The sequence below is a fragment of the Salvelinus fontinalis genome, chromosome 11 (genome assembly GCF_029448725.1).
Source record: "Salvelinus fontinalis isolate EN_2023a chromosome 11, ASM2944872v1, whole genome shotgun sequence".
Lineage (NCBI taxonomy): Eukaryota > Metazoa > Chordata > Actinopteri > Salmoniformes > Salmonidae > Salvelinus > Salvelinus fontinalis.
Window position 1 is genome coordinate 29,374,830 of NC_074675.1, and position 24,804 is coordinate 29,399,633.

The window sequence follows — 24,804 nt, forward strand, 5'->3', positions numbered from 1 at the left end:
ACAATTGCAACACTTCACCCTCACATTTTTCCTGTGCACCTGTTTCATTAGATGGTGTCCACATCTGAATTGGTCTGGCCTGGGTTTCCCAAAAGCATCCTAGAACTAAAATAATCTTCATTCTATTGAAACTAAATGGACGAAAGATGATTTTCGTGAGTCCAGAGTAAGTAGCCTAGTGTAGCAATGAAAAAAACAAAAATAACACATTCAATTGTGGCAGCTTTTATATGAGAAAGTTTGGTCTGTCTCACTATTCTTTTGGCTGTCTTTAATGGTCAATGGCAAATACGTTTCTGTCTGTAATGTAGGCAATTTAAGTGACAATGCACTCTTTAAATTGTCAAAACATATGAAGTTATTGGATGTTGTAGGCCTATAGCCAATGCTTCTTCATCCCCTGCAGGTAAATGGGGAATGGCTGATGTACTCCAACAAACTGGTGATCTCTCTTGGCATGTGTTCTCTCCCCACCCTCAGTGGCAGCCTGAGATTCAGAAGGGTTAAAACCGTCATATAACCGACTATAAAAAGTGAGTCCTGAGCTGCATGATGGTAGTGAATTATATATGTTGAGGTACATTCTAATTGAGAAAATGGCACACATAGCAAACCACAGAAAAAAAACTTGACTTTTACAGTCCACTTTATAGCTCACTCTCAGATGGTCATTAAGGGAGACAAAGATTTATCATATTTCATAGCTTTTGTTTCTTAGGAAACAAAGTGAGTGGGGAGCTGCTGATTCAACATTGATGCCTATGACCTCCACCATCAGTGCCATGTGGCTGCTACACTTCTCTCTACACATCATGAATGGTGAAACTTACTAAGAGCTGGGATATGAGCTCACAACCACTGACACAATAGCACAAATACAATTTATTTTCGCTATTTTGAAGTTGAAGATGGAATTATGAATCTGTCATACTACACCACGTATTACCACTTCATATGGTAACCATGTAATTTAGACTAAGGACCAAACAACAGAGAGACAATGGCTGAGTTTGAAATATGTCTTGCCAACTACTTACTAAAACTGCATACTGTGTACTAATCGTACTACATACTACTTATAACGTACTGTTTAAGAAAATAGAATGAAGTAAGCAACAAAAAATCCACATACTAGGCTCATCCATACCGAGAATGCATAATCTACTGCGCAATTTCGTTGATTCCCGACATTGGTTAATTTTGGTACAGCGCGTCACCATATCTAATTGTCAGCTGTTGTCAAACACACGTGGGTCTCGAATGACGATTTTCTTCCTGAATAGAGTCGTAGAAGATTATCGATTGGCCGCTCTAAAAATGAAAATACGTTAACAACGGAGGCAGTCGGGAAGAGGAGAGATCAGGTGGGACCATTCTAGCCAATGAGAGTGCAGATACGCGTGTGAACAACATGCGCACAAATCCGATATAAAGTTGTTTTTCTCAAAGTTGACGGATTGTCACTTGTCCTACTTGTATCAGTACACTCGTAACAACCTAAGCATTACGAAACGTATATTCTATCAAATAAGCCTCACGGAGCAAATAAGCCATTACATTTTTGACATACCCAAGATGTCTACCATTTAGAAGGCAAGAATGGGTATTCAGACAAGGCCATTGACTCCTCTCTACAACAGATGAATGGAGCGCGCCCGCACCTCCACTGTGTACCAGCAGGGGGAGCCAGTGTTGTTGGAGGCCAGGGTGTAAGGCCCGCTGCATCCCTCTGACGATCTAAGTGGACTACTTTGTTGTCACACGGAATTCTGACCCTCTCTCTGTGCCCAGCTACAAATGCATTGGAAAGCATGGGCCAGTGTCTCACAGAGAGGAACAAGCCTGTGTTTGTATAGATAACAGTGGGCTTTCATGCGTAACATCCTGTATGTGTGAATGTACTACTATGTACAGTGCATTTGGAAAGTACACTTTCAGCCCCCTTCCCCCTTTTCCACATTTTGTTACATTACAGCCTTTTTCTAAAATGGATTAAATACAATCATCAATCTACACACAATACCTCATAATGACAACACAAAAACAGGTTTTTAGAAATGTATGTATATAATAATGTATATAATAAACAGAAATACCTCATTTACATAAGTATTCACACCCTTTACTCAGTACTTTGATGAAGCACCTTTGGCAGTGATTACAGCCTCGAGTCTTCCTGGGTATGATGTTACAAGCTTGGCACATCTGTATTTGGGGAAATTCTCCCATTCTTCTCTGCAGATCCTCTCAAGATCTGTCAGGTTGGATGGGGAGGGTCGCTGCACAGCTATTTTCAGGTCTCTCCAGAGATGTTAGATCGGGTTCAAGTCCGTGCTCTGGCTGGGCCACTCAGGGACATTCAGAGACTTGTCCCGAAGCCACTCCTGCGTTGACTTGGCTGTGTGCTTAGGTTCGTTGCTCTGTTGGAAGTTGAACCTTCGTCCCAGTCTGAGGTCCTGAGCGCTCTGGAGCAGGTTTTCATCAAGGATCTCGGTTCTTTGCTCCGTTCATCTTTCCCTCAATCCTGACTAGTATCACAGTCCCTGCCGCTGAAAACATAACCGCAGCATGATGCTGCCACCACCATACTTCACCATAGGGATGGTACCAGGTTTTCTCCAGACGTGACGCTTGGCATTCAGGCCAAAGAGTTCAATCTTGGTTTCATCAGACCAGAGAAGCTTGTTTCTCATGGTCAGATTCCTTTAGGTGACTTTTGGCAAACTCCAAGCGGGCTGTCATGAGCCTTTTACTGATGAGTGGCTTCTGTCTGGCCACTCTACCATAAAGGCCTGATTGGTGGAGTGCTGCAGAGATGATTGTCCTTCTGGAAAATTCTCCCATCTCCACAGAGGAACTCTGGAGTTCTGTCAGAGTGACCATCGGGTTCTTGGTCACTTCCCTGACCAAGGCCCTTCTCCCCCGATTGCTCAGTTTGGCCAGGCGGCCAGCTATAGGAAGAGTCTTGGTTGTTCCAAACTTCTTTCATTTAAGAATGATGGAGGCCACTGTGTTCTTGGGGACCTTCGATGCTGCTGAAATGTTTTGGTACCTTTTCCCAGATCTGTGCTTCGACACAATAATGTCTCGGAGTTTTACGGACAATTCCTTCAACCTCATGACTTGGTTTTTGCTCTGACATGCACTGCCAACTGTGGGACCTTAGAAAACTGATAGCGATGGGCCCGGCACATCCCTGCTGCAAACAGGTTACTTTCCTCTTTTAAGCTCACAGCTTCACATATGTCTACAAGACTGAGAGGCTAGATCAAGTTGGCATAATATCGACAAATTATATTCACTAATTGGATAGGCTATTAACGGTTATCCTCCTTGGGGTGATTAGTGAATGATATGCTGGCATGGCTGGTGTCCACTGCATAGTAATGACAATTGCTGTTTCCTTACACCACAATGTGGCCACTACAGACTCTACCCAACCCCATTGAAGGGGTCACCTTTCTATCGCTGGACAGCCTTCCAAAGATTAGAGCTTGAGTTACTTCAGGTGTCAAGCTAAGATAATAGAATCAAAATGCAGTGATAAAATAACCTATGTGATAAGAATATGTCGGGATGATGAATAATCATGCCTGAAAGCATGTGGTGTTTGAAATGAAACTGGGTAAAGCCCACAGGTGGTGAACTATACTGTGGTTAGATGGATCGGGTAGTTTGACTATTTCCATGGTTGTGGTGTGGTGGGGAAACGCCCTCTTAGGTCACACTTCTATTTCATTCCTAAATAAAGACGGTTAAATAATATGTATTAAGTACTGCCAGAGTTTTATTTTAACATACTGCGTGTTATGTATCTAATTATGCTTAACTGAACATATCCATAAAATCGTGGTCTGTGCTTTCCGGGAAAAGCCAGGAATTTCAACAATTTCACCAAAATACCCCCATTGTGAAAAGAAAGGAAAACAGTCATTTTAACAAACAACTGAGAGGCTAAACATGTCTTTCCCTCCGTAGCTTCGTATTTGCTTTAAATCCTGTCTGCTGGAGAAACTCACTGTTTGTCTACAGCTTCAGATGTGATTTACAGTGCTTTCAGAATGGATTCATAACCCCTTGACTTATTCCACGTTTTGTTGTGTTACAGCCTGAATTCCAAATGGATTACATCGCTTTTTTCTGACCCATCTACACACAATACCCCATCATGACAAAGTGAAAACATGTTTTTAGACATTTTTGCAAACCGGATGCATGTTTTGGAATTTTTTTATTCTGTACAGGCTTCCTTATTTTCACTCTGTCAATTAGGTTAGTATTGTGGCGCAACCACAATGTTGTTGATCCATCCTCAGTTTTCTCCTTTTACTATTTTAAAGTAACCATTGGCCTCATGGTGAAATCCATGAGCGGTTTCTTTCCTCTCCAGCAGCTGAGTTAGGAAGGACTCCTGTATCTTTGTAGTGACTGGGTGTATTGACACACCATCCAAAGTGTAATTAATCATTTCACCATGATCAAAGGGATATTCAATGTCAGCTTCTTTTTCTTTTACCCATCTACCAATAGGTGCCCTCCTTTACAAGGCATTGGAAAACCTCCCTGGTCTTTGTGGTTGAATCTGTGTTTGAAATCCACTGCTTGACTGAGGGACCTTACAGATAAATGTATGTGTACAGAGATGAGGAAGTCATAAAAAAAACCACATTAAACACTATTATTTCACACAGTGACTCCATGGAACTTATTATGTGACTTGTTAAGCAAATCTTTACTCCTGAACTTACTTATTTTATTGTCATAATGGTCTCATCCATAACCGTCCGTTACACGGTAATACAGTAATTGTCCGAGCCCTATGCAATGTTTTTTTTTTTTTTTTACAAAGAATAAGCGACTACACCACATTAGATAATCACATGGCCTTATCTGTGACTTTTCATTACAGCATGAAGCCTTCCCAACCCGATATGATCAGACTTGGTGATCTTATCGTAGTTTGGATGATAGAACCAACTCCAACCATGAAATCCTTAAAGTGGTTAGAAAGCTCAGGGTTCAGTCAATGAACCGGGGCCTCAATGTCGCTATAGATAAAAGATTATTCAGATAGGGACCTCTGTGGCCCCATAGCTAAGGAGAGCATCAAGCGTGTCCAACCACTGCACCACAGCTCCTGAAGAAATGATCCATTCATTGTTGTTAGTTTGTTACACTTGTTGGATTTGTTCCATTGATCAATTGAATAGTGTTGCCTGCACGCCTCAAGTGCCACACGTGTTTGTGTTGTCTTTCTTGACCAACTACACCCTGTTAAAGGAATTAAGGGAATTGGCACTGGACTAGCAGATGAAACAGCTGTGTTGTGACTGGAGTGTGTTTTCTATTATGCCATGTTAAGCTATGAGATCGGGGCTTCTGGGAAGTTTGAACAGATGTGCGAGCCCTCAGCCTTGTACTGCTTACAGTCATAGGGATTTCATCTCTCTTTTGGCACAGTTCGGGACCCTAGTAGACTTGGCACATTTCCAAACCCTAGGATGATACTAAAAGTAGGCTCCCCCCGTACAGGAGCATACAGTAATATAACAGTCTATATTCACATTATTATTACAGAAAAGGTTAGGTCTATGGAGGAGTGACAGAGTTAAACACCAAACATACTGTACCTCTGCTGTGTTTCCTGCCAGAGTAAAAAGGCTATTCTAGCGACGTGGAACCTGTCTCAGACCAAGTTGTTGTTTATCAGTAGATGAGGCTCTTCTCAGTCTATTAAAATCCTCTTTGCTGAAGAGCCGCCAGGTATTTATAGCTGTGTGTGTGTGTGGAGGTTCTTCCTTAAACAATCAACAGGGGTGGCTCGAGGTCAGGGTGGTTGGCTAGGCCACAGGGGAAGGCGGTTTGTAGAGACTGCCAAACAGCAGGTCAGATTTCCTCTTTTGGCCGATGGTCCCTTATTGTGGCGTTAAGCACGAGCCTCACCTCCTCGACCATCGCCATGACGCCCCGGGCTGCAGGTCAGGGTGAGACCATGGCAGCCAGGCCATAGAATACCACACACTAGAGGGGTGAGAGAGAGTTATATTATGTAGAGGAACCAGCATGAACTAGCCTTGTTGGTTCTTGTTTGTTTTCCATTTGCCATGGAACTGGAAACAAAACTTGGTAAAATGGAGACTAAAATGGAGACTGAACAGAACAGAGGAGAGATGGACAAATATACAACTTATCATCACGCGAGAAGAGGATCGCTGTAGCCGGTTGAGAGACCAGCTTATGCATCGAAAGATATGTGTGGTGGGAACTGTGAGATTGTCACATACAATGCAGTTGAAGTGTGTCTGGCATCCACAAAATGACTTACAGAGCGGGGAGGTAGTTGTGATAGTTATCATAAGCATTGTTTACATCCAAAAGGTCAGTCTCCTCTCGTTCCTCATGGCCCATAGGTATGAAATGAAGGTCATTTAATAAGGAAGTTCATAAAATCTATTAAATAACTACTTGCTACTGTTATTACAAGCAGGACACAATACGACTCTTGTGGTGACGAGCTTCGGGGCTTCCTGTCCCAGAAAATCCCTATTGGAGGGGTCATGACATAAGTAGAACCTGTCCCAGGCGAGACCCGACTGAAAGATTACTCTTTCGACTGCGGACAGACGCCTGTGTTGGTCCGAAAACAATAACTTCCGACAGGCTTACTGTCCCCGACCTGGCTCCTGCCTCTCTGGTCCCCCCATTCTTTCCTGTGAGTTTCCTGTCTTGTGTCGCGCCAGTGGACTGACTTGCAGAAGGCAGACCTATCTGGCTGTCTTCCCAGCGGCAGGGAGAAAGACTGCCGCCATGCACTTTCACTGGGGCTGTTTACTATGTTGTGGATTCTCTCTCCCTCTGTCTCTCTCGCTCTCTTTCCCTGACTCCTGGCTGTCTTTGTTTATTGACAACAAGGGGAGGTGGGTGTCCTTGGGCTCGTCCCTCTTTCCCTTTTAAATCATTCCTAATGCATCGGCAACGTAGGTCCCAGCCATGGAGTCACTAAGACGGGGACACCCCCCAGCCCCCAGCCCTGACACATGGCTCGCAGCACGTACCTTGTCTCTCACTCCCTCATCTCTAAATTTGGCTCAGGCATAAGCAAACAGCCCAGAGTTTGATTTGAGCAAACAGTTCAGGAAGCCATGGACCCAGGCCAGACAGAGAACCATGACAATGTTAAGAGACATTGAGACTGCACAGCCAGTCACGTGGGTTATCTTTGATGCTCACTTCATGTCTATGTGAAGGTGTGCTTTGTAAACCACCTGTCCTTTGTAGCCTGTAATATCCAAGGTGCCCACAAGTTGTTTGCTATGCAACATTTTACAGCAATAGTGGGTGAGAAATTCACACCTTGGGCCTTCCATTGTTTTGAACCAATATTTATAGAAAGTCTGAAATGATGCCAACATCAAATGGCCCAATGGCGTGAATGAATTGTGACAGGAATTACATACAGTAGTTTGACCTTGTGATAAGATGGTCTATACAGTCTACTTCACTATTGAACCCTGTTTCTTAGCAAGTTTCCTTCGAATTTGATCATTTAAAATAATGTGTTCCTAACTGGTGCTGCTGCCATGTTGTGTTGATACCATCTTGTTGTCATGTGGTGTTGCTACCATGTTGTGTTGTCATGTGTTGCTGCCATGCTATGTTGTTGTCTTAGGTCTCTCTTTATGAAGGGTTGTGGTGTCTCTCTTGTCCTGATGTGTGTTTTGTCTTATATTTATATATCTTATTTATTCCAGCCCCTGTCCCCGCCAGAGGCCTTTTTGCCTTTTGGTTGGCCGTCATTGTAAAAAAAGAATTTGTTCTTAACTGACTTGCCTAGTTAAATAAAGTTTAAATAAATAAATACATCTTATTGAATCCTCTTCATACCTAGAATAATACAAGGTCTATTAAAGATTGGCACTTTAATGACGGAGGACGGGCTCGTGGTAATGGCTGGAGCGGAATCAGTGGAACTGGATCAGATACATCAAGCACATGGTTTTCATGTGCTTGATGCTATTTCATTTCATTTGCTCCATTATTATGAGTTGTTCTCCCCTCAGCAGCCTCGTGTGATTTCCAACAGTGCCGGTCTTGGGGCCAGTCATTATTCAATAGGATTTGGACCTATTTGAGGAGGAGGCGAAAAAACATCTATATTTCTCGCTTGTAAATGATCAGACGGAGCAGACCGAACATCCGTATCTGTTTTAATGAACCATGTGGGTGTAATGTAGTCCAAGTATATTTAAAGGCATTTTTAAAGGCTTTTTATAAGAAAGCATGAGCTGTTATGAATGCTTATAGCAAGTGTAATAATGCTCTATTGGTGTGATAGATGGTGCCCATTACACATGGGTGGTACATTGAAAGTGCTCCAAAGGCATCTTTACCGGAGCTAATTAACACAGTGTTCTGGTGGTGTTTAACTGGGGCCCCATATGGGGCCTGTCCTCAATCCGCCCTTTTAAAACCCACTGGGACCTAAGTACAGGAACTTTCCAGCAAAGTCCTCCTGTAAGTCATGAGTTACACGCCATTAAGGGACTATGAGAGCCTTTTATGTCACAGAGGAAGTAGTGGTATGTTTGAATGTGCCCTATCAGGTGTCACTCTCTGATTGCTTCGCGGATCCTACTGCTTTACTAAAACAAATACAGGGAAATCCGATACTCTAGACACATACATGTTCACGTGCATATTATACATACTGTACAAACAAACTGTAAGTGCACACACCCCCATACATGCACGCACGACCACAGTAACAATTATGCTCGGGCCCCACAGGCCAGCTGAGAGCGAGGGGATCTCCAGAATAAGCTCAGTGTTCTGAGAAACATCTTCTGGGCAAATTCCACAAACTAGTATAGTCATTTAAATGAGTAATCCTACTAAACAGAGCTACTAGCGCATATTACGTGTTTGATTGTAACACAAGGGAACTGTATCAGCAGGAAACATTTCTAAGAATGCTGTCTGCAAACTTGCGGAGTGGACTCTCGGCCTCCCGTTGAACTTGATCAGATTCCTTGAAAGTGTCTCTGCATCTTCCTGAGACATGGATTCTATTTCGGTGTTGGCATGGACACTGCTTGTAACTACAAGTAGGTATGGGCTACTGTTGCGTTTCAAGAGGATTACTTGCCTGTCTGTTATGTAACGTTATTATCATTGTATCACGTCTCACATTTTTGACCAAAATTAACTTTGTTCCCAAACGATTCATACAGATGCTGAGTACCTGAACCTAGTTCATTTGGATGTGAGCCAAGTACTACATGTCAAAGTATGTCAACAATTATAGGTTTCCTTCTGAGCAACAACCTAAATGTCATTACAGAGTCTTAATAAAACTCCTTAAATGATAATAGCCTTATTAATCAGGGTTTAGGAACAATGATGTATTGAATAACTGAAGTTCAAACCAGGTATAAACTATTTGGACCTCCTTATGTGATTGTCTGGGTATCAAATCAGGGTCACAGCCTATATGCAACTGAAAACAACGTTAGCCCACTGCGTTGAAGCCTTTAACCTAGGGGAGCCAACACAAGTCCACATGTCTTACGCAAGTTTATTCATCACGTGAATGTTGGTGAAATTATTAAATGGTGCACACAATTATTTTACAGTGCACACAATCCACCTGGCATAGACATCAGTTCAAACTATAGTTTTGATTTACATTTGGCTGATAGTCAACTAATGTGAATTTAACATGAAATCGACACAAAAAAATCAGAAATTTAGGTGAAAGGTTTGGTAAAAAATAGCGGAATTCCCTTAAATTGATGACTTTTTGCAAATCCAATCAGTATTCCACGTTGTTTCAACGTCGTATTTTCTGTTATTGAAATGACGTGAAAACCTATGCGGATTTTTAAAAAAATGTATGTTGTTGATGTTGACCATGTCCATGTTGATTGACTGAAGAGGAGGTCATCTACATCTGAGAGCAAAGACATTGGTTCCCCATTGTGCTGATGCGTCACCTGATGCTGCTGCGGCTGCTGTGAACGTGCAGGAAGCACAGTGACCAACATCTTTGGACAGGAACCTCGGAGGGCTCCAGGAAAGCCTCCCCACCCCCGCCACGCGTGGCTGTGTCTCCCAGACATCAGGCTACAACCCGGGGAGACGACCGCTGCGTCAACAAAACTGGTTGGGGTTTGTCGGCGTCTAAACAAAGTTTAAAGATGTTGACACTATAGGCCTCTGAGAAATTCCACCAACAGGCAAATAACGGAACTACTGACATAAAACTCTAGGACAAGGCTATTACTTTTATGACGCTCTGGTCTGTGAGCGCACCAAGGCACACCGGCACTTCTGGTACACTTGCATACCAGGATTACAAAGGATGTCACTGTGTCCAGTGAATCAAAAATTAGGAGTATTTGATCCATTGTTTACAATGTAATTTCTGTAGAAATTGTAGTCAGCCAAGTGGCGTGTACAGGGGATTATTCATAGATAATGAGTGAATGGGAGGTCCCTTCTTGCTTCTTTGAGACGTGATTTAGGCTACATTTGGGGACTATTGTTTGAAAACATGGATATTATTTGGATGACAATCAAATAAAAAAAATGGACCCATAACAGCGGAAGTCGTTCAGATAGTCATCACAGGACAATGCAACTTTATTTTCATTGTCATCAATAACAAAAATCTAACGGATCAGTTGTAGAAACAACTACCGGATAAGTGCAGACAAATCCATAAAAGAGCTTCGGTTGCAATTAATTGTGTATATAGACGAAACAGCGAGGATCCTGTGAGGGACTATGCGGATTCCGATATGGAGTTACCACCCAGTGAGTAACTAGTAGTCCTAATGCTTTAGTGTTTTTCTCCTGGGGTTGAATATTTTAATGGTTTGGCAAAGGATGACCTGAGTTGATGGTTTATTGCTCTTGTCTGTGTTGGTGCGTAAAGAGTGTGTGGTCGTCCCTATCGGCTGAATCGTTTTATCGCATTGCGGAGGAGGGGTAAATAAACGTTTTAGCGGGTTGCCAAAATCAGTGATGCAAACAAAGCCTGATATATCCTTGCTCCGATTAGGAGCCGGGGGCTACTGCATTTGGCTCTGACCGGGAGATGCACGCAGCACTAAACTCTCCACATGCCGCGTCTGGAGAATGCGGACAAGTGCTCTGGGCATGGTTGGGATTAAATTGACGGATGTCCTTTGCAACACCTGTTGAGGAGTGTGTGAACATATTTGATTATTTCGCGCGATGTGTTTAAACGATGCCGCACTGCTTTGCAAATGTTCCACAATTCAAGTAGAGGTAAGACCGTTTTATAATTACTTGGTATATTATAACCGAAATAAGATAATATATCCACATTTTCGGAATAATAATTAGCTATGTAGCCCAAGTAATGTATAAGTGTTTTGTGAGCATTTCGATGTCCACGTGATGTGAGCAGTGAGCTAGTGGAAGTTAATTATAGTAAAAGTAGTTTATTTTTACATAGAGGTTTTGACACAGCGAAGAGCTCAACTGAGCTAGCCTGCATGCGTAAAGTCTCCGAATTATTAGCCTAATGAGGCGAAGCATGGAGAAGCTTTATCCCCGCGGTTCCAGCTCAGTGGAGAGAATTACGCACGTCTCCCTGAGCCACACAAGTTTCAGTATTGAATTTGAAGCTGCATGCTGGTACAACTACCATGTTGCACTTGATTGGGGATCACTAAGAAAATAATTTGGAAAAAAAATCTAATTCCAATACATATTTAAATAATGAAGCATTTGATTATTCCATTGTCTTAACCTTAGAGTATCATTTGACTTCCAGCATTTAAGTAATAGCTTCTTCAATATACTGTACAGTGCTAGTCAAAACTTTGTACACACCTACTCATTCCAGGGTTTTCCTTATTTTTACTATTTTCTACATTGTAGAATAATAGTGAAGACATCAAAACTATGAAATAACACGGAATCATGTAGTAACCAAAAAAGTGTTAAACAAATCAAGTTATATTTGAGATTTGAGATTCTTCAAAGTAGCCACCCTATGCCTTGATGACAGTTTTGCAATCTCTTGGCATTCTCTCAACCAGCTTCACCTGGAATGCTTTTCCAACCGTCTTGAAGGAGTTCCCACATATTCTGAGCACTTGTTGGCTGCTTTTCCTTCACTCTGCAGTCCAACTCATCCCAAACCATCTCAATTCGGTTGAGGTCGGGAGATTGTGGAGGCCAGGTCATCTGATGCAGCACTCCATCACTCTCCTTCTTGGTCAAATAGCCCTTACACAGTGTAGAAAATAGTAAAAATAAAGAAAAACTATTGAATGAGTAGGTGTGCCCAAACTTTTGACTGGTAATGTAAGTGACAAAAATAATATTGTCCAACCCATTGGGTATCTCACCGAACCTCATAGGCTATGCCATGTCTTGAAATATGCATATAGACAGATAAAAAGTACATTTACATTGTAAAACTTCTGACAGCCAGCATCCTAACTCTGCCCATGACTTTCGGACTTTATAGCACTCTAAGAAGGCATTAATTATTGAGTCATTGTTAGTTTTACACTTAAGACATGACTCTGCTAGTGTGCTGCAGAATTTGTGAAATTTGTCAATTGTATGATACATTCTATACATTAGTTTATACTGGATTAAAAATGTTGCTAACTGTAATTTTGTTCCAATAGTTTAGAAATAGATTTTAAGAGATTGTCAGTTGGATAGGATCTCTGCAAGGTTTTGTAAATCTTACCAATCATATGAGTTTCTGACTTCTGTCGTGGAAATAATTGTATTTACTATTACCATATACTTTATGGTTTCTATGCTTTTAGTTTTCCAGGCCAATTTATCTGTGAATTCTGAAAAGCTATCCAATGATTGTTCCATAGGGGTGTGCTTTTTAGTGAGTGATATTGGTTTTTGTCGATTCCATTTAACTTTTTCCCATCTTGTTATAGTGTTCTTAACTATGAGGTTGTTAATGTTCTTAGCTCCATCCTTTGAAAACAGACACCTGAAAGGATTCTGGGGATGTCCATGGCATCTTCAATATATACCCATTGTTCCTCTTTAGTGCATTTAACTATATGTTGCAAGTAAAAGCTTGGGTGGCAAATTGATACAATTCCAAGACTAGAAAGTTAAAACCACCCTCAGATTCAAATGTAACAGGTATTGGTAAACATGAATACAAACTAAACTTATTTTAGTTTATATTCATGACGATCTCCTGATACACCTGACTAATATTGAAAACTTAATGCCCCCTTGTTAAAAATATTTGCGTAATACTCAAAAATCTCAGGATATAGTAAAAAGAAAAATAATAACGCATGAGCTACAGCAATCCCCTAAGTGGACCACAAAAAATATGAAATAGGATGCTTGATAAGTGACAACAAGCAACAAATCTATAAAGATAGCCTAATCCTGTTACTCAACAACGTGAAAGCAGATCTAAATGGAAGAATCTCAGCATAAACCTTACAGGTAGAATAAACCTCTTTGGAATGACGTGGCTCCCAAAGTTTTTATATATATTTTCGGTAATACCAATTACCCCACCGAAGACATTCTTTAAAAAAGTATACTAGGCCATAACATACTTCATATGGGAAAATAAAACTCATGGAATGAATAGGAAAGTTCTACATGCCCCTAAATCTGTGGGTCCTGTCTAATTATTTCTGCATGCGGTTCAATTGCCAGTGCAAACAGGAGAGGGGAGAGGACATCCCTGTCTCATGGCTCTTTCTAAAGCAATTTTATTAGATAATGTATTATTTGTGTATTTTTTGCTTTAGGATATTTATATAATATTTTTATGAATTCTATTATTTCAGATGGAAAGTTGAATGCTTCCAAAGTTTTGAATAGAAAAGAGCCACTCACGATGATCAAAAGCCTCATGGTTAACAAATTCATATGTGAGTACTTTTTTACCCTTCACCATACCATGAGTACCAACCAAGTCAGTAGCCTTTTGGTTACAGTTTCCTCTCTGAGATTGGAAGGTTGAGCTGATGGATTGGGGGTAAGGCCCTGCCCTGCGATATACCAGGGGGTGTGCTTGTACATCAAGATGCCTCACGCTAACAGGAGAGTGAGGCTCCTGTCCTATGTGCCGTTCTGGCTCTGGCAAGGCTATTTACTTACCATGAATAAGGAAATGGATGTGTTTCCTGTTAGTTAACTGTAGCATGACTCTGCAATGTTGAGGCAGCGAGGAAGTCAGGCTTCTAGTTAATGCTGATTAATGTTAGAATGCGATGACTTTACATTTCTCAAAGGATCATTTAGCAGAAAATTGATTTCCACAGAGGAAGTTCAGGATTCCACCCTTTGACATTGCATTACATTGGGATTCCTCACAGGAAATGATGTCATATCAGTGTGACCTGCTTGCTGATTACTCAAAACGTTTCACATTCATTTACAATTTGCAGATGCTCTTATCCAGAGTGACTTACAGTTAGTGCATTCATCTTAGACTAAGAGTCTAAGAGAAAAGGCTGCCAGTGTAGTTTGTCATTATACATCATTTCTCTGTCACTCTTCCCAATTGGATTGAAGTGCTGAGTTCACCTTGAGAATAAACCAAGGTCGTGTAGAAGTCATTTGAATGATTAAACGTCAAGCGTTGATTGAATTTGGAATAAAAGCATCCGTGACAGCTAGGTGACCTTTGGGAGATTAATCTGCCACACTTTAAGTCTGGTGCTTGCCAAGGTGCATAATCAGTGCACAGCACAGAACTAGACCATAGAAAGGCAAAAAATAGAAGTCAAATCTTGGCATTTGGTGCTGTTGGCACTGGTCCTGTTACCTTTACATTTGTCCAACTTCCTGGACTCAGAGTCCCGGTGCTCAGCTCGTGGCTGGCAGACATGCAGCGTAGACTATTGGTCAGTATTGCCGAGTCACCCAGTGAGGGAGTCTGAGAGTGAGTTAGTAAGTGAGTGCACACACTCTCCTTCACCTTCACACGTAGGCAATGGCAAAGGTCACTCTGTCAACTTGTTGTACAGAGTGATAGAAGGGTGTGGTATTTGGACATACCGCCCTAAATGAGGTCAGTTATGCTCCTTTCACCCACAACCTCTCAGAATGGAATGAGGTGTAAGGTTATAGTGCAATTAATACTTTACTTTGTCCTGTCATTACATTGTGTCACTACTCCCTAAGTACCTGGAAGGGGTTAAACATATGTGTATACTGCATAGGTTTATCTGTATACTTCACACACACAGACAACCCCGCATGCACACACACACACACACGCACGCACGCACGCACGCACGCACGCACGCACGCACGCACGCACACACACACACACACACACACACACACACACACACACACACACACACACACACACACACACACACACACACACACACACACACACACACTACTGCTGCTGGCTTAAATGCTTATCAGTCCAAAAACATGTTCACGTCCGCACATCAGTGTTCTAGAACAGGGGTCTTCAAACTTTTCTTGCCCAGGGACCCCCACCCAGGGAGTCCCATCATATGTCAGCAAAAGTTAGTCATTATTTTGACCGAACCACATTTTAATTGGAAGAGGAAGTGGACTCAGAGCTGCGTAGCTATGTCACAATGGATCGCAGGACTTTCGTCTCTGTGGCTTTGGACATTGGACTGAATAAAGGTTGAGTTTCTCATCTCCACGGGGCCAGTGTGAGGTTCCAGTAGGTGGTGAGGGGGTGGATGGAGAGCCGACGCAGATAAGCCAGTGCTTACAGCTGGCTCAATTCTAGCACAGTGGGACAACACAGACAGACAATATAAAGAGGTTCTTTGAGAAGCCCCCAGGGTTGGTAGCCTACCAGGCGGACGTGGTCTGGTGCTGTACACCCAAACACATCCTACGTGTCAGGGTGAAGTATCCTACGTGTCAGGGTGAAACATCCTACGTGTCAGGGTGAAGTATCCTACGTGTCAGGGTGAAGTATCCTACGTGTCAGGGTGAAGTATCCTACGTGTCAGGGTGAATTATCCTACGTGTCAGGGTGAAACATCCTACGTGTCAGGGTGAAGTATCCTACGTGTCAGGGTGAAGCATCCTACTTGTCAGGGTGAAGCATCCTACGTGTCAGGGTGAAGCATCCTACGTGTCAGGGTGAAGTATCCTACGTGTCAGGGTGAAGCATCCTGCGTGTCAGGGTGAAGCATCCTACGTGTCAGGGTGAAGCATCCTGCGTGTCAGGGTGAAGCATCCTACGTGTCAGGGTGAAACATCCTACGTGTCAGGGTGAAGCATCCTACGTGTCAGGGTGAAGTATCCTACGTGTCAGGGTGAAGCATCCTGCGTGTCAGGGTGAAGCATCCTACGTGTCAGGGTGAAGTATCCTACGTGTCAGGGTGAAGTATCCTACGTGTCAGGGTGAAGCATCCTGCGTGTCAGGGTGAAGCATCCTACGTGTCAGGGTGAAGCATCCTGCGTGTCAGGGTGAAGCATCCTACGTGTCAGGGTGAAACATCCTACGTGTCAGGGTGAAGCATCCTACGTGTCAGGGTGAAGCATCCTACGTGTCAGGGTGAAGCATCCTACGTATCAGGGTGGAGTATCCTACGTGTCAGGGTGAAGCATCCTACGTGTCAGGGGGAAGTATCCTACGTGTCAGGGTGAAGCATCCTACGTGTCAGGGTGAAGCATCCTACGTGTCAGGGTGAAGCATCCTACGTGTCAGGTTGTAAGAGGGGGTAAAAGGTTGCCTCTGTGAATCCCTGTCTCTTAATTCAAAGGGGCTCCAGCCATCCCACAGCCAAAATGGATTAAATATGAATCAATACAAAAACATCAATGGGCTACGCAGCACATCATCTGGTGGAACGCAGGTCACTTATACTCATTCATTGTTCAAAACAGACATCTTGCTTGATAAGCCAACTCTCTATGTATAAAATGCCCAAACCCAAATAATTGGCTAACATTGGGCTGAAAACCACAACAAAATCGTCCCTGGGAAACAGCTGCGGAGGTATCCAGTGTCTGACCTGGCATAAGGCTTGGAGGGCTGTCTGTAATCCGTAGCATCTCACTGCGTCACGCAGTCAGGCTGCAGTGAAAGAGCTCATTCAACGGGGATGTCCAAATGACCTGCAGCAGTGTGGAACAACTCCATAGAGCTGTCAGTGTAACCCATAGGGGTTACCACTATTCATATGGAACGGTTTGCACTAGGAGAAGTGCCCTGCAGACTGAATGTATGGAAAGGCCCGCTGAGTCCATTTTTACCAGGCTGTCACTAGAAATACCACACGTCTCCCACACTAAGAACACGCAGGACCCCATTATGCGTGAAGTTCAGTAATACGTAGACCGCAGATATCCACAAAAGCACTGTTATGTGCTCTGTACAGTAGCATGGTGCTGCCTGATAGACATGGAACCTCGTGGAATGCGAGCCACTCCGTGTGTGTCCAGGGCCACGTCTGATCTCATGTTCTGGATGACGGATCCCAAACAGGCAAGACCTATTGCCTTGCTTGCAAGTCAGGTGTACCAAGTAACTCCCAATTCAAAGCGTCATTCTTCTACAGTGTGAATTAAATGAACTGAATGGAACAGTAGTAGAAGCAAGCTGTGGAGAGCATAGCTACTGTACAGTGTCCAGTCTGTGGCACAGTATTACGGCCAGAGCCGGAAACAACAGTTCAGATGTCAAAGGATTCGGTTGACTGAGGACTAACCTGTGGGACTGGTTCGTGTGTTCTTCATAGGTTCAGAGATTCAGAGGGGTTCGCAAAGGACTAGGAGATGGGCTCAAAATATGGGGCAAGGAGATGGAGGAGGGGATGCTACAGACGATGGGAGACAGGGAAAAGGACTTGATTTGGGATAAAGGGATGTAGACAGAATTATGAGAGATGAATATAGCCAGAGTGGGCTGGGTAGAGAGAGGATGACACTCACATGCATAGGCTAGCATAGCTCCAAGTAAATGGCATTTATTTCATGATAATGTAGTTTAAACAGTAGCAGTGCGTGGGTAAAATCACTGGGGAAGCCAAGCCAGGAAAAAAAGCCATATTACAAGATACAAGTTGTGATAATTACGTTGTTTGTTCTATAACCTGCTAGTTCATATCACAACCGTGATATATAGGCCTAAGGCCCAGACAATACAAATACACAGTGGCAGAATAAATTGAACCACACCTTTGTTTCATCACAAAACTGGAGAGGACCCTCTGTCTGGCGAAGTCCACAAAAGCATATTGCATGCAACATGACCTACATCATGGTCAAGCAAGTTAATGTTTCCCGACATTTTTCGGACCACTAAACAACTATTGATTTAGAACCACAGAGAGTTACCGCAAGTCGCAAAGAAAACAGGAACTGCCTCCACTATTCAAGCACCATTTCAACTTCAGAATTTCAACATCATCAAATCACCAATGCTTAGTCTAATACAGTGACAACTAAAATATATATAAAAAAGATTTAGTCCAATCAACATAAGCTAAATATAATCTGGCTGTCCATGGTTCTGATTTGTGTTTGTGTGTGTGTGCGTTTGTGCAAGTAGAAAAAACATGTCGTCTCACCCTACTTGCAGAGAAACGCCAATGACATCATCATGTTGACGAAATGGTCTATTACTCTGTCATACGGTACACGCTTTTATTTTTTGTTGTCCTAGGCTACCTGGCTAAAATGCTTGCTCGCTAGCCTAACTTCCTTTCATGTGCAACATTAGCTTCTCCCATTCTTCTCTGCAGATCTTCTCAAGCGCTGTCAGGTTGGATGGGGAGCGTCGCTGCACAGCTATTTTCAGGTCTCTCCAGAGATGTTCAATCGGGTTCAACTTCGGGCTCTGGCTGGGCCACTCAAGGACATTCAGAGACTGGTCCTGAAACCACTCCTGCATTGTCTTGGCTTAGGGTCGTTGTCCTGTTGGAAGGTGAACCTTCGTCCCAGGCTGAGGTCCTGAGCGCTCTGGAGCAGGTTTTCATCAAGGATCTCTCTGTACTTTCTTCGTTCATCTTTCCCTCGATCCTGACTAGTCTCCCAGACCCTGCCGCTGAAAACATCCCCACAGCATGATGCTGCCACCACCATTCTTCACCATAGGGATGGTACCAGGTTTTCTCCAGACGTGACGCTTGGCATTCAGGCCAAAGAGTTCAATCTTGGTTTCATCAGACCAGAGAATATTGTTTCTCATGGTCTGAGAGTCTTTAGGTGCCTTTTGGCAAACTCTAGGTGGGCTGTCATGTGCCTTTTACTGAGGAGTGGCCTCCGTCTGGCTACTCTACCATAAAGGCCTGATTGGTGGAGTGCAACAGAGATGGTTGTCCTTCTGGAAGGTTCTCCCATCTCCACAGAGGAACTCTGGAGCTCTGTCAGAGTGACCATCGGGTTCTTGATTACCTCCCTGACTAAGGCCCTTCTCCCCCGATTGCTCAGTTTGGCCGGACGGCCAGCGCTAGGAAGAGTCTTGGTGGTTCCAAACTTCTTCCATTTAAGAATGATGGAGGCCACTGTGTTCTTGGGGACCTTCAATGCTGCAGACATTTTTTTGCACCCTTCCCACGATCTGTGCCTCGACACAAACCTATCTCGAAGCTCTACGAACAATTCCTTGATCCTCATGGCTTGGTTTTTGTTCTGACATGCACTGTCAACTGTGGGATCTTATATAGACAGGTTTGTGCCTTTCCAAATAATGTCCAATCAATTGAACTTACCACAGGTGGATTTCAATCAAGTTATATAAACATCTCAAGGATGATCAATGGAAACAGAATGCACCTGAGCTGAATTTCGATTCTTATAGCAAAGGGTCTGAATACTTATGGAAATAGGTTTTTTCTGTTTTTTCTGTTTAAAACATTTGCGAAAATGTCTAAAAACGTGTTTTCGCTTGGTCAGTATGGGGTATTGTGTATAGATTGATGGTGGTAAAAAATATTTAATACATTTTAGAATAAGGCTGTAATGTAACAAAATGTGGAACAAGTCAAGGGGTCTGAATACTTTCCGATTGCACTGTACATCTAGCTACATGTTGAACGTCCACCCTCTCAGTCCAGGGGCACAATGTTCATACATTCCTATTCATGAATTCCTATTTATGGTTGGATCAGAATCATCGTTATAATCATTGGCCAGTACGGAGAATTGAGTAAAACCACAAATCCAAATCCCTATCTTCTTCCATGGCTAATTTAGGAAATGGACAATTTTAGCTAGCTAGCTAGCCACAGTTTCGCTCGCTTGGATGAATTTTCCGGTGAGACACATTCAGCCTCTTGGAATTGAAGGAAAATCATGAAAACACAGAGACAAAAGATAAATTGTTTTACATGTTTTTGTATTTTTTTCTTGGTCCATTTTTTGGGGGAAGCCTGGCTTCCCTTGGCACCCCTGAATACACGCCACTGAGTTTAAATGCCAAGTCACGGCCTCCCGAGTGGCACTGCTCTTTAGGCGTCAGTAGAGACCCGGATTTGATCCCAGGCTGTGTCACAGCCAGCCGTGACCGGGAGACCCATGAGGCGGCGCACAATTGGCCCAGCATCGTCTGGGTTGGGAGAGGGTTTGGCCAGCCGGGATTTCCTTGTCCCATCGCGGTCTAGCGACTCCTTGTGGCAGGCTGGGCGCCTGCAAGCTGAATTCGGTCGCCAGCTAGACGGTTTTTCCTCCGACACATTGGTGCGGCTGGCTTCCGGGTTAAGCGAGCAGTGTTTCCAGAAGCAGTGCGGCTTGGCAGGGTTGTGTTTCAGAGGATGCATGGCTCTCGACCTTCGCCTCTCCAGAGTCCGTAGGGGAGTTGCAGCGACGGGACAAGACTGTAAACTGTCACGCCCTGGCCTTAGGTATCTTTGTTATCTTTATTATTTTAGTTAGGTCAGGGTGTGACATGGGGGATGTTTGTGTGTTTTTGTCTCGTCTAGGGTCTTTGTATTGTCTAGGGGGTGTTTGTAGAGTTCATGGGGTTGTGTTCATTGTAGGTGTTTATGTAAGTCTATGGTTGCCTAGATTGGTTCTCAATTAGAGACAGCTGTCTATCGTTGTCTCTGATTGAGAGCCATATTTAGGCAGCCATAGTCATTAGGTAGGTTGTGGGTGATTGTCTATGTGTAAGTTGCCAGTGTCTGCACTTAGTTGCTTGTATAGCTTCACGGTCGTTTGTTTTAGTGTTATTCGTCTTGCTTAAATAAATACATGATGTATTTATATCACGCTGCGCCTTGATCCTCTCTTTCACCCGAAGACGATCGTGACAGTGAACACCAATTGGATATAACGAAAATGGGGAGAAAAATGGGTAAAAGTAAAAAATACAAATAAATAAAAAATGTCTAGCTACAGCTATTAATTATATACATAAAGAAAGAAAATGTGTCATTCTTTGCACCAGCACAAGTAGTTGGAGCTCCTTGTGTAAGGATACGACATCCCGAGTCCCGCTTGTGGCCAATACTTGTGCCAGTTCAGAATTGCATTTGACCCATCATGTTTATACTTACCCATGCAGTCTATACCTAGTTAATTGCCCAAGCTCAAATCCATCCTTAGCCCCTACCCCTTCGATAACGTTTGCCCTATTGTGTATGGGTGTTACGCTACATATTGTTAATAATTGGTTATGGGTGTTGAGAATGTGTTTTCTGATGCCCCTGTGTGTGTGTGTGTGTGTGTGTGTGTGTGTGTGTGTGTGTGTGTGTGTGTGTGTGTGTGTGTGTAGGACTCTTTGCCTTTCTGCTGATGCTGTTGGAGTGGACCAAACCAGGGCTATCTAACCCCCTGCGTCCGATCTGTGACCCGCGGGTCCTAAAACACTTCATTGAAGAGGCCAGAGATGCTGAGGCAGCCATGGTGTGACATTACACACCACATCCACATCTGGTCTGGCCTCTTGATGGCCATGAGCTGGTGCTATTTACAGAGATAGTCAGAGTAATAGTCATTTAGTCACATTTCTCCATCTGTCTTCTAATCTATCCATGTTTCCTTGCCCCGTTTCTCTTCTCCATCCACCCCCCTCTGATCCCTCTCTCAGCTGGCATGTAAAGAAGGACGTGGTCTTGCAGAGCCCGTCACTGTTCCCCAAACCAAAGTAGACTTCAACGTCTGGGAGAGGAAAAATGTGAGTAACAACAGTCTCACCCTCTCTCTCTTTCTCTCTCTCTCTACTGTTATCCCATTGTAGAGTCATAGAAAGAGAGAGTTTGGCCATTGAGGTTTCAACCTAAATCACATGGCTCTGGTCAACTGGTGAACTATGTCTGTGTGGGATTCTGTAGGCACTGGAGCAAGCTCAGGAGGTTCAGTCTGGCCTGTGGCTGTTAAACCAGGCCATCGGCTCGCTACGAACCTCCGTCACCAACACAGCGCTGCACAGCCACATAGACAACAGCCTCAGAAACATCTTCAGCATCGGACAGGTGCTGCGCAGCCTCAACATCCAGGTGAGCTAGGTCACAGAGGTCAGGGTTCAAAGGGCAAAGGTCAATGGCAGAGTGAGGTTGTGGCATGAGGACAGAGTGGTGAATATTGAGGTAAAATAACTGTCAGGCAAACAGGTGAACAGGTAATCAATCAGGGCTGTAATTCCCACCATTTCATTGTAGTTATTATTGAATGACTTATCGATGTTGCTATTGGAGACAAGAATAGGAATGTTCGCTATCTTTAGTTCACTTAGGGCCCTGTCCAGGCAGATGCATTCCTACAGACACGCAAGGTTTAACCTGTGACTCAGTTACTACTATTCCCACACTGTAGAGCTTGCTAGTGGAGGGAAGGGGGGAAGAGGGGAAGGGGGGCTGTATGGTTGTGTCATACGCGCTGTAAAGAACTGTCATGTCTGAGAAATTCGAAGAAATCCCTCGCCAGTGGGGCTGGTTCTTAGATAGTAGCAGAAATTACAACAACCACAATCGCTTCCACCAGTGAGGTCACTGACAGGCAGGCAGAGTTCACTGGGTACACGCCAAGGCCATGGAAAGACAAACGGCGCTCCAGTCACTCCATCTGTACATTCAGGCTCAAGGGCCACTGAGAGGTTTCTTAGTAGAGACATCAAACAAACATCGCCCAAGGCTTGTACCCTGGTGAAATAGGCCTACTGCTGATATGCACTATCAGGGTTAGGTAGTAATGGCTTACACGTAACAGGGATTATGAAGTAACTATAAAAGTGATGGTAATCAGACCCCTGCTTACTGAATCGTCTGGATCTTTGTGTCAAATTACATTTTGGATTAGTCAACTCATCTCCAGCCTGTTCACTTCCCAAGTACTAGGACATGGGTATTCAACTCTTACCCTACGAGGTCCAGAGCCTGCTGTTTTTCTGTTGTACCCGATAATGATTTACACCCACCTGGTATCCCAAGTCTAAATCAGTGCCTGATTAAACTATTTTAAAAAGCAGTGGAACTTGCTTCGAGGTTTAGAGTTGAGTTTGAGGGCACTAGGATAACATGAAGATTTCTCTTGGATCCTTCACATCGCTGTGTTTTTTTTCTTCCTGTCAGGAGTACACCCCTCCAGCAGGGGGAGTGGCTGGAGGTGGGGAGACATGGCGGGTGTCGTCTGCTTCAGAGCTCCTCCAGGTCCACGTTAACTTCCTGCGAGGCAAGGTGCACCTCTTGCTGTCCAACGCACCCATCTGCCACCAGGGTAGCAGCTGATTGGGGCTCTCCAAGGCAGGGCTGAACTGATTGGAGCTCCCTCTGGCAGGGGGGCGGGCTCTTACACGATTGACCCTGCTTGTTGCCAGGTAGAAGTCTAAAAGAGGAGAGTGTGTGGACCAGATCCTCACAGGAGAGAATGAAGCTATGTGGACAGAATAGTTCCTATTGGACCTTTAAAAGAACAAGAGCAGGTAGCACCTTGTGAAGATTGACATGAGGGAGGAATGTGGTGAAGAATTCAACAACGAATGGGGCCCATATAATGCACTGCTCTACGGCTCTTCAGTACTGTGTGTGTGTGTGTGTGTGTGTGTGTGTGTGTGTGCTTGCCTGTGTGTTTTAGCATGAGTGTGTGCCTGTGTGTTTTAGCATGGACTGTGAGTTCTCACCGCCAAGCACTGGACAATCCACGGGGATTGCACCTGATGACACCTTGTTGGAGTTGTTCTGCACTGTACCTGACTGACAGCATTGACAGCCTGTCAAAGTCCAGGAGGAGGAGGCCTAGCCTATCCCACAAACTCTTCAAACATCACCCGCCCGCCTCAGTCTTAACACACAACACTTTTCCAACTGCTGTTTATTAGTGTCCTTAAATGAATTTTATATTGCTTTTGTAATTACTTATTTATAGTTCTACATTTAAGCTCGACTCACTGTCATGGCGAAAGTATTCTGAGAGATATACTGTAACTATGAACTAGAGACCGCTGTTGGGCTCCAGCGGTTAATCATAATCACTATATAACGCCACTGAACCATGTTGTAAAGATATTTGTATACGTCAATATCCAACTGTTCACTGCTGTCTGTTACCCTTCATAGAATAAATGATCTGTGTGTTTGTATGAACTGTATGTACTGTATGTATGTGCGAGAAAATATCTGTGTGAATGACAGTTTTATACAACTCTTCTAACCCTATTGAACGGACTAGAGACAGAAGCGGAGGTTCAGTCGGGTTGAAGGAGGAAACAATTGAGAGAGGAAGAAAGGGCTTACGTGAGAACTCTGAAGCTATGCTCTGATTATCAGTGTCTGGCTTATGCAGACCAGTGCTCAACCAGAGCTTCGACGCAGATAGCAAGACTGCCAGGGAAAATATTGATTGGCTCTTATGATGAACATCCTGCACGCC

The 24,804-nt window shown here is 43.7% G+C and overlaps 1 protein-coding gene and 1 long non-coding RNA gene across 4 annotated transcripts; one reads left to right on the forward strand and one right to left on the reverse strand.

Annotated features, from left to right (window-relative positions):
• Positions 1 to 209: 209 nt before the first annotated feature.
• Positions 210 to 1,348, reverse strand: LOC129864815 (uncharacterized). Its single transcript, XR_008761252.1, has 2 exons — positions 1,133 to 1,348; positions 210 to 487 (listed from the first exon to the last, which is right to left on the reverse strand). It is a non-coding gene; the product is annotated as an uncharacterized LOC129864815 (long non-coding RNA).
• Positions 1,349 to 10,329: 8,981 nt separating this feature from the next.
• Positions 10,330 to 24,518, forward strand: LOC129865467 (erythropoietin-like). Of its 3 annotated transcripts, none has more exons than XM_055938295.1 (5): positions 10,330 to 10,815; positions 21,713 to 21,843; positions 22,028 to 22,114; positions 22,272 to 22,436; positions 23,508 to 24,518. In XM_055938295.1, exons 1-5 carry the CDS (start codon positions 10,800 to 10,802, stop codon positions 23,661 to 23,663), a joined length of 555 nt encoding a protein of 184 aa, XP_055794270.1. In that variant the 5' UTR covers positions 10,330 to 10,799; the 3' UTR covers positions 23,664 to 24,518. The 3 variants fall into 3 exon arrangements, with proteins under 3 accessions (XP_055794270.1, XP_055794269.1, XP_055794268.1); XM_055938294.1 differs by lacking the exon at positions 10,330 to 10,815 and adding an exon at positions 10,837 to 11,292 and having other exon boundaries at positions 23,511 to 24,518; XM_055938293.1 differs by lacking the exon at positions 10,330 to 10,815 and adding an exon at positions 10,842 to 11,292.
• Positions 24,519 to 24,804: the final 286 nt, after the last annotated feature.

Coding starts and splice junctions, on each gene's coding strand:
- LOC129865467 (XM_055938293.1), top strand. CDS start 11,271: ATGTTCCACAATTCAAGTAGAG. Junction 22,115..22,271: donor ACGTCTGGGAGAGGAAAAAT/GTGAGTAACAAC, acceptor GGGATTCTGTAG/GCACTGGAGCAAGCTCAGGA. Junction 22,437..23,507: donor TGCGCAGCCTCAACATCCAG/GTGAGCTAGGTC, acceptor TCTTCCTGTCAG/GAGTACACCCCTCCAGCAGG.